The sequence below is a fragment of the Primulina tabacum genome, chromosome 3, assembly GCF_025594145.1.
Source record: "Primulina tabacum isolate GXHZ01 chromosome 3, ASM2559414v2, whole genome shotgun sequence".
In the NCBI taxonomy this organism is placed as follows: domain Eukaryota; kingdom Viridiplantae; phylum Streptophyta; class Magnoliopsida; order Lamiales; family Gesneriaceae; genus Primulina; species Primulina tabacum.
Genome location: NC_134552.1, coordinates 11653949 through 11663713, shown reverse-complemented (window position 1 = coordinate 11663713; position 9765 = coordinate 11653949). Strand labels below are relative to the sequence as shown.

At 33.9% G+C, this 9765-nt stretch overlaps 2 protein-coding genes across 2 annotated transcripts; one reads left to right on the top strand and one right to left on the bottom strand.

Annotated features, from left to right (window-relative positions):
- Positions 1-221: 221 nt before the first annotated feature.
- LOC142538975 (putative membrane-associated kinase regulator 2) lies at positions 222-1687 on the top strand. The gene is made up of 2 exons (XM_075644270.1): positions 222-1250; positions 1350-1687. Exons 1-2 carry the CDS (start codon positions 332-334, stop codon positions 1439-1441), a joined length of 1011 nt encoding a protein of 336 aa, XP_075500385.1. The 5' UTR covers positions 222-331; the 3' UTR covers positions 1442-1687.
- A 1178-nt stretch (positions 1688-2865) lies between these two features.
- LOC142540324 (protein SGT1 homolog) lies at positions 2866-7388 on the bottom strand. The gene is made up of 10 exons (XM_075646388.1): positions 7085-7388; positions 6515-6584; positions 5623-5747; positions 4767-4899; positions 4137-4233; positions 3979-4044; positions 3660-3801; positions 3502-3581; positions 3281-3385; positions 2866-3171 (listed from the first exon to the last, which is right to left on the bottom strand). The coding sequence occupies exons 1-10, from the start codon at positions 7245-7247 to the stop codon at positions 3064-3066; spliced, it is 1089 nt and encodes a 362-aa protein (XP_075502503.1). The 5' UTR covers positions 7248-7388; the 3' UTR covers positions 2866-3063.
- Between the last annotated feature and the right edge of the window lie 2377 nt (positions 7389-9765).

Here is a 9765-nt window from a genome sequence, read left to right as displayed (position 1 = left end):
AATATTTATTTTAATCTAAATTCAGGATATTATAAGGAATTTAGTAGATCCAAACCGGGTCAGCAATAGTTGTCATTAATTATGGGTCCGGGTCAGGGTCTTCAGCTACAAAATACAGTCAGTGCTGCGCTCTGCATGAGTAGTCTCTGTTTCGTCTGAGTATAATACAGTGTTTGGTGGCATCTTTTTTGACCCGTTTTTTAACTTTAATCATTTGTTCCATTTGAACGCCATTTTCAATCGCACCAAACAAGGTGTTAGCAATCCCTCTACCCTTTAAATACTTGCAAACAGGCTAACCTGTATCAATTCACTTTCCAAACGTTCTCTAATGGAAGCTTCCACTGGTTTTAAAATGGAGCGAAATTCCGGCTTCGACGTTGACGCCAGATCCGGCGGTGACTCGTTCACGAATTACTGCGGAAACGTCAACGATGACGCGAGAAATTCGTGCACTGACGGTGAAGAAGACGAAGAGTCATTCTTCGACTTGGTTTTGAAATCGCCTGATTCCTCGACGACCATTAAGGGAGGCAATGAAGCTTCGATGAGAGATCTGCTGTTTATTGAATCTCCTAGAGATGTTTTCTTGAGTAAAAATAGCGTGTTAGATGCTAATTTGAAGGCGATGTCTCCTATTTCTCCCCTGCGGCCGCCTCCGAAGTTAAAAGTCTTCAGGTTGGATTTCAAACAGATAGTGCAAATGCGGAAAGCTGAGCCTAACGCCCAGTTGAATGCGAGTCCGGTGAATGAGTTCTGCAAATCCTCGAAAATTGAACAGAGGAATCAGGTCTCTGCGAAATGTAAAGAGGAGGAAATGCATGTTTCTTTAGTTTTCGCCAGAGACAACAGCTTGAGAAGTAAAATGCTGGAAGAGAAGCATAGTCGCGAGCGAGAGACCACCTCCTCCGTCGTTTCTCCCGAGAAACTTTCGAGGGATTCCGTCCGGAAGTATCTGAAGCTGATTAAACCTCTGTACGCAAAGGTTTCAAAGAGACAGAACGAGAAGCAGGTGAAGTCTAAGACATCCTTGACGCCGTTACCTTCTCCGGTGAACGTATCAAAGTTGGGTGATGGGAGGAGCATAGTCGGGAGTTTTAAAGTTGTGGCAAGACATTCGGGACAGAGCCGATACGCGTCGGCGGCACAGCCACCGATCCGCCGGAGAGACGACTCGTTACTCGAACAGCATGATGGAATTCAAGGCGCCATTCTCCACTGCAAAGAATCGTACAATTCTTCATCCGCTGGTACATTTCCTTTCCCTCCTCCCAGAAAAAGTACAGTGACGAGTATTCATATTTCTCTCTCGAATTTTTACAATTTCATTTTTTATGGGATAATTTCAGAATATACGCGATTAATTCGATTCGGCGACTACTGTTCACACGACAACATGGGAAGAAATTCATGTGAAGAACTGAAGAGATGCAGCATTTGAATCACAATGAAGTGGTTAAGAAAGAAAGAAACAAAATAGCGGCAATATAAGCTGACGATTGCATGATGTCATAATTTGTATTTGTTTTGGCAAAATTATTATTTGAAAAAAGCATATAAAAAAGCTGTGTGAAGGAGTAGGGTTGTTTTTCCCACTGTAAAAAGTGAGTGATGGTTTGAAAAGAGTGTAGAGTACTCTTTGCATTGTATTTAAATTTAAATAGGAAAAAATATTTAACCTTTTTTGGGTTATAATTATGAGTTCTTTTCTCAAAAAAAAAAAAAAATATGAGTTCTTGGGTTTCACTTATATGTAAATTAATGTCTATTTTCATAATAATTTTGTTACAATTGGTTATTGTATGATATTATTGAATTATTTGTGAAGGATCGTGTCCTATCGATAGTAATATGTCAAACAATGACCAATATAAACACTAGAAAGTGGAAAAAAAATCGGAAAGAGTTTGAGCAGGTAGGGTCGAGACAATTATACATTAAAATTTCGTGAAGGTTAAAATTACCTTTTTATTATAATAGGTTTGATTTAGATATATAAGTTTTTTCACTACATAAAAAAAAAAAACAAATAAGATAGGCAAGGAACAAACTGGAAAATAGGATAATATTCTATAGGACGTTATCACATATCAATTAGTTTCCAATTTATTTGTTATTTTTCAATTAAATCTCTTCCTTATTTAGGATAATATTCCACAGGACGTTATCACTTATCAGTCGTCGTAGGCAAGATGTCAGGATTTTATTTAATGAAAACAGTTTACATGGGTGAGAGAAAAGGTATGGATTAAAGTATTAAAAAAGTATTTCAAATTCAACGCAATTTAGGACATTGTTGCCGTCTAAGAATGAAGAAAATACAGGAAATTTAGGAATACCACATTACATATATCGAAAAGTTACGTACAATGTGATATCTTGTCAAAATTTTTGGTACGATATACAATAAATAAAATTTATGTATTTCCATACAGAACAAAATTCTTGCAATTAATATATATTATAATTTCAAAATAGACGATATTACACATAACATACAACGATATAATTTACATCATATAGAAAATTTGGTCCAAATTAACCGAACCATAGTTATTTCCGTCTGCTAAATACTATAGGTACGGCTTTGCATTGAAAGATGTGGATCCTATGGAAAATTTGATGGAAAGATTTAAAATGACTTCAAATTTGGATAAATTAAAAATCAACCTCAAATGATTCAAAAACAACTAGTTGAGATTTGAAATTCATAATCAAATGGATTTTGCCAAAAAATATTATAAAAACATGTACCAAATATTTGCACTGAAATAAGATTATAACACAACTGTATGCTAAAAAATGAAAAATCCAGAATGCAAGAAAACGGAAACAAGAAAATTCCAAATCAGTACACAGGGAAGCTTCACCACAGAAAATAAGCGTTAGCGTTTCTCATGCAGCCGAATGTCTCAAGGTTTAAACACAAGTTCATAAATAAAAATATGCAAAACGGACCCATTAAAACAAATAAAATATAAACAACTTCATAGCAAAAGTATAGTAACTGGGAGCAAAAGATAACGTCACAAAAATGACACACGGGTAAAATATGTAATAACCTCAGTACTCCCATTTCTTCAACTCCATGCCGTCTGGTGCACTTCCTTCCACCTTTTTTGACCCCACTTCTTTCCAATTAGTCGATAACACTGTCCCATTCGATTCAACCTGAAAAATGTTTTACGAGAAAATTCAAAACATACATAACCGAATTCCTTTGTAGATGATTTATCAAGATAAGTAAATTTTAGGTCCATGAAAGAGGTGATGGCCATACAAAAGATTTGCTCATGGCTCTTCTAGTGTCCTCATCTGCACCTTTGTAAATGTCTCGGAAAAATTTATTCAGAGCTGCATCGCCATCGAGCTTTTCCTCCTTCTCCTGAGATAGAAAACGAACAAGAGAATTGTCACACTTGATTAAAGGGCTGATTCATAAGTTATGAACTAATTCCCAGCGAACAATAAAGGTGACTGAGTACTATATTATAAACATACCTCTTTTTTTACTTGAGCCTCCAATTTATCCCAATCCACTCTTTTTGGCTTGGAGGAAGGATAAGTAGGTTTCAGATTATCTGATAAAGTCAAGTTATGAGTTGTAAGCAAGTAAACTGGACCACAAAGTGACTTGTGCTTGGAACTTTAAGAAGAACCTGATGATGATGCAGTCGCTTTCTGAACAACTACGGAGTCCTTGCTGTATTCAAGGGATGACCAATTTATAGTTTCAGCTTTGGCAAGTCTGATTTCAATTTTTGTAGATAAGACAACATATCTACATTTTGCAGGGACGATCTGTTGGATAAGAAATGTAAGAAACATAGGTTGTAAGTAGCAGAAAGCTTTTAATCTAGTACCCAACATTAAGAGAATAAAATAAGAAAAGAAAGGAAGGTATGATACATGATACAGTTCAAGTTCAAGCATAATATCAACCCAAAATCAGTCGAGAAGCATAAAGTTATACTTCACCTTTCCAAATAATCGGGGTTGAAAATGATAGGCATCTTCACCGAGCACCTCAATGGTAACACTGAGCTGAAGACCAAGTGGGAAAGGAGTACGCATATTGGTAGACGATAATTAAGAGATATTTAAAACATAGTAAAATAAATGGATCATTCACTCACTATTTGTTCGCCAAAATCAATCACAACCCTGTCTGCTGGGATACCCTTCGCAAATATTGTTACCACTACTTCCTCTGGTTTTTGATAAAATTCATGCCTGCAAAACATATTATCGATAATTAAAGGACAAACACAAATCATCCTGGCAGAAAACGATCCACGTAATTGAGAAACCGCTGCACCTCACAGCAATTTCCACAATTGCATTAAATAAACATATTTTATTGATAAGTGAACAATACGTTCCAATATATAGGAGGTATAGGGTTGCTTATGCGAACAAAGGGTTGCTTATGCGAACAAGGAACCCTCTTTCCCATGTCAACTAAGACGCATGACAGGCCCTCTTAATATATTCTAGTTATTTAAAACGACAATCAAACAGAAAAGGAAGGCGAAGATATTGCTTGACCAATTCGGAAGATTACCGACTCTGATAATACAAGTAAGCTTCACCCAGAAAGTAATTTTTCGGACAGACTTGATAATCACCAAAAAGCCCTCCAAAACTAGCATTCCAGTGCTTCTAATAATATAAAAAGAAATACCGCATCCGACATATATCGATTTCAAAATTTTACACAAATAAACCAAGGAGTAACTCCACAGTCCACATGAAAATATATTGACCTGTATCTTGGTTTGGTTGAAGAAACTTCTATTCCTTCACTGGGTCTGGCAACGGCTGGAGGCCCATTATTTGGGGTCATCACATCTTCTGGAGCTTTATCAACTAATTCTGTTGGCAGTTCGTTAGCCTCCTCTGAAACAGGTAAGAAACATGAAATCAATGAGAATAGGTACAATATGAATGGAGGAGAGGAAAATTATATGAACAGCACAAAAAATAAGATAGAAAATCTATAAATTTAAATGACAGAGGCATAAATTTTTAGCGTCAACACAGATCTAGTCGAGTTGAATCTAACAGTCTTTTTTTTTTACAATGACAGAACAGGTAGCCAGATAATCGATTAGCAACCCCCATAGGGGGCCCTCCGCCATTTGTTTTAGCAACTTATCCTAGTGTCTTCTAACCAAGAGCTCGCTTGATCAATCATGTGCATATGTAAATTCATCAGAGACTTAAAAGTGGAAGAATCAAAGAAAATTTACAACATATGGGCTTTTGATGAATGAAATGCGATGTACATAAGCATTCCTTAGCCAAGGCTGACTTGCACAACACAAATTCTCCAGAAAAAATTACACCAACACTTCATTTTCAACAAAGCGTAACATAAAATGGAAACGGTCGTGCCCGGAGAGTAAAAACAACATGAATTAATTGTGGGTAAATAAAAAAATTAACTTCCAGTCCACAAACACGCTAAAGTAATGCACGATTAGAGAAAGAAGGCAGCAGGGAGATTCGATTTTATATTCACAAAACTTAACCACGTTTCGTTGAAGTCAATATATTTAATTGGGCCATGATACCATCACCGTTGAAAAATGAAATGAAGATAGATCTAGCATAAGTTACCTGCTATACGTTCTTCACACTCTTTTATCATGTCTGTGAACCTGGAAGATCCAGGTGCTAAAGAAGCACCAGTCTCAAAAGCTGCTTTAGCAGTCTCGTACTCTTCAAGTTCGATACATGCCATGCTGTGAGCAGAACATGGAAACACATTTGTACGGAAATTACAGTGACAAACGTTATATAAAGGAAGATAAATGATACTCATTTTGGCCAGTATAAATGATACTCATTTTGTCCAGTACAGTAGAAAGTCATTAACTACAACCAACTCAAATGAAATCAGTAAGAGTGAAAACCCATCTAAAATCATATGCATAGCGTAGACTAATATTGTGGCCCTCTATGGAAAACCCCCACCAGAAAATACACATTGTTTACTATCACCAAACAAAAAGGTAATAGACACTACGATATATCACGATTTAGAGACTCGTTGAGCAGCCAACTGAAAAGGGACCAAATTCAACACTGAATAATCATAAAAACGATATAAAGCTCATTCAGATAAGATTTGAATTAAACATGACTTCATATGACTCATGTAGAATGAAGATTAGAGCACTGATAGGTATAAGGAGATTCAACGTACATCCTAGTTTGCAGAATTCCTCATGAACAGCATCTCGATAAATGCAAGACACAAGACTAATTACGTAAAATAGAGAAAATCAACAGCAGGAGTTTGTTTTTAAACTTGCAATATAGTTTATTATAAAATCCAGCTAAGATTTTAAAAATTCAACAAGCTGAAAGCTGACAAATTAATTTTTTTCTGTTAATTGAATCGGTAACATAACTCATACTGAAATTCTGACAAAGAAACTTCAATCCGAAAAATACGAAACAGATACCACTTCAAACCAAAAAAATGAAACCAGGTGTAAACGCTCACCCTTTTCGATAATATGCTTTGGCATTCGCCGGGTCTAGTCCAATTGCTTTATTAGCATCGGCAACAGCCTCTGTCCGTCAAGTTTAACAATCTCAAAACCAGTTGTAAAGCACAAAGCAACAATATATTTGGCATGTTTCCAGGAAATAAAAAATAAAAACATCATACGAGGAAAAAATCAGTCTCAAAAACAGCACAATCAAAATTTCTATTTATCAACTATCCTATATCCTATTTCATGAAGGAATCATCGTTGGCATACTATCAGCACGTGCAACTTTTCAGAACTACTCGCCGAAGTCTCCACATGTATACACCATCCAAAGATTCTAACATCGAGCAAACGAAAAATTAACTTTGTTTGAAATACATAACCTAGCCCCTCTCTTCTGAAGAAAGGAATCATATCAAACACAAATCTTACTCTTAAATCCACATAATAGTTAAGCAAAAAAAATCTCACAACGTCATGTCGTGAAAAATATATTAACATACACCGCTGAAATCAGAGTAAAAAGAAATATCGTGGGAAAAACACTATATACGAGAGTAAATTTGATCTGAAAATACCGGTGAAGTTTCGAAGCTTAATATTGGCCTGAGCACGGCCGGCGAAGAGGTCGGCGCTGTTAGGGTTTAGGGAGATGGCCTGTGAGTAAAGGTCAATGGCAAGTTCGAAGTGGTCATCGATGAACGCCTCCCTCGCCTTCGCTTCCAGATCCGACGACGCCATTAACAGATTGAGTGAACCCACGATAATCTATTGTCTGCGATTGTGAATTTGGGTTTCGGAAATAATCTGTGGAACTCTCTAGATAAGAAGGAATGATTAGATGGAAGACCAAAAGGAAATAAATATTTATGTTCAAAGGAAAGAAAGGCATATCTACCATATATATTAGAGAGATTTTTTGTTTTTGAAAGTTATCATCTACCAGATGATATAATTTTGTAATTAGATAATGAAAAAATTGTATTTATCTTCTTTCAATTTTTTTTTATAAAAAAACTAAAATATTAGTCTTACATGTGTATTTATGTTATCAAATTTTAATTTTATCTGTTATCTTTATTATTGTTATAAATTTAATTGGTTTTCCGACATAAATATGATGTGACATCTATACGTCGCTTACGTGATTCTAACATGACACTGATATATAAATGTCACATCAACACTTTTGATGAAAAACTAAAATTATAAAACATTAAAAAATAGGCGACTAAAAGTAAAAAAGGAGGTCTCTTGTGAGACGGTCTCATGAATCTTTATATGTGAGACGGGTCAACCCTACCGATATTTACAATAAAAAGTAATACTCTTAGCATAAAAAGTAGTATTTTTTCATTGATGACCCAAATAAGATATATGTCTCACAAAATAAAACCCGTGAGACCATCTCAACAAATTTTTGTCAAACTAAAATTAGACTACACATATGACCAAAGTTGTAAAGTAACAAACATACAAACCCAAAATTACATTTTTTTTTCAATTTTCAGTTTTAGCTAGTAATCTTTGTATTTTTTATATTTTCATATTTTTCAACATGAAATTAATGTAAAGTTAATGTAGTATTTATATGGTATAGATATATATAATGTGATATTAACATTTTTATAAAAAAATATAATTAAAACTATCAAAAATTAAAATATACATGATCAAGATTGATCCACAACTATAATACCAAGAAGTCAAACATAAATAACCAAAACCTGCAAGGAAGTATACACAAAAATTTTGATTATAAATAAAATAAAGAGACATAAAGATTGTTAATTATAATTTTTATTGTGTGAAATTTTTATAAAGTCAACGTTTGTTTATGTGTAAATTTTTTTAACCTGGCATTATGTGTAGCGATAACTTTTTTATTTACAATATATATTTTCCTAGAACAAATTCTTATTTAATTTTTTGAATAGTCTTGTCCCTCCCATTGTGGGGGACAATTAAAAAAGTAGGAGTGAGAAAGAAGTTAATTAAAAAACGAGGACTCTGACTTTTTTTTTAAGAAACAAGGAGTTGACTCTTGATTATTATATTAGCCGTAATTAAACTTTTAACTTAATCAATTAATTGTCTTTTTCTCTTTCTTCTCGGTCGACACACATATTTCCCAATTAAAATTTACGAGCCATCTATCCTTCCACCCAGAAAAATTGGTCGACCAAAATTAAATTGGTCGACCAAGAAGACTTTTCTTGGTCGATCAAGAAGAAATTTCTTCTTGGTAGACCAAAAGACCAACACCTTGGTCGACCAAGAAGAAATTGGTGTTGGTCGACCAAGAAGAAAATTTCTTCTTGGTCGACCAAAGGACCAAAATGTTGGTCCACCAAGAAGAAATTTCTTCTTAGTCGACCAACAAAATTTTGGGACGATCAATAAAATTTTGGGTCGACCCAAAAGATTGGAATTTTGGGTATACTCAAAAGGCTGGAACTTTGGGTCGACCCAAGTTGGTACATAAATGCTACTTTGACGACCCAAGTTAAATATGTGTTTCATATGTTAAATCATGTAATATTATGTAATGAAATTGTGATTCATATGTTAAAATATGCAATATAGTTGTGAAATTATGATCCATATGTTAAAACATGTATTCATATGTTAAAATAGTAACATAGTTGTGAAATTGAGATTTATATGTCAAAACACGTAACATAATAAGTTAAAACATATTACATTATAGAACATACTATACTTGTGATTATGTAATTGTGATTTATATATTCAAACATGTAACATACTTGTGAAATTGTGATTCATATGTTAAAACATGCAACAAAATTATGAAATTGTGATTCATATGTTAAAACATATAACATAATTGTGAAATTTGTGAAATTGTGATTCATATGTTAAAACATGGAACATAGTTGTGAAATTGTGATTCATATGTTAAAACATATAACATAATTGTGAAATTTGTGAAAGTATGATTCATATGTTATAACATGTAACATAGTTGTGAAATTCTGATTCATATGTTAAAACATTGATTCATATGTTAAAACATGCAACAAAGTTATGAAATTGTGATTCATATGTTAAAACATATAACATAATTGTGAAATTTGTGAAATTGTGATTAATATGTTAAAACATGGAACATAGTTGTGAAATTGTGATTCATATGTTAAAACATATAACATAATTGTGAAAGTATGATCCATATGTTATAACATGTAACATAGTTGTGAAATTCTGATTCATATGTTAAAACATGTAACATAGTCGT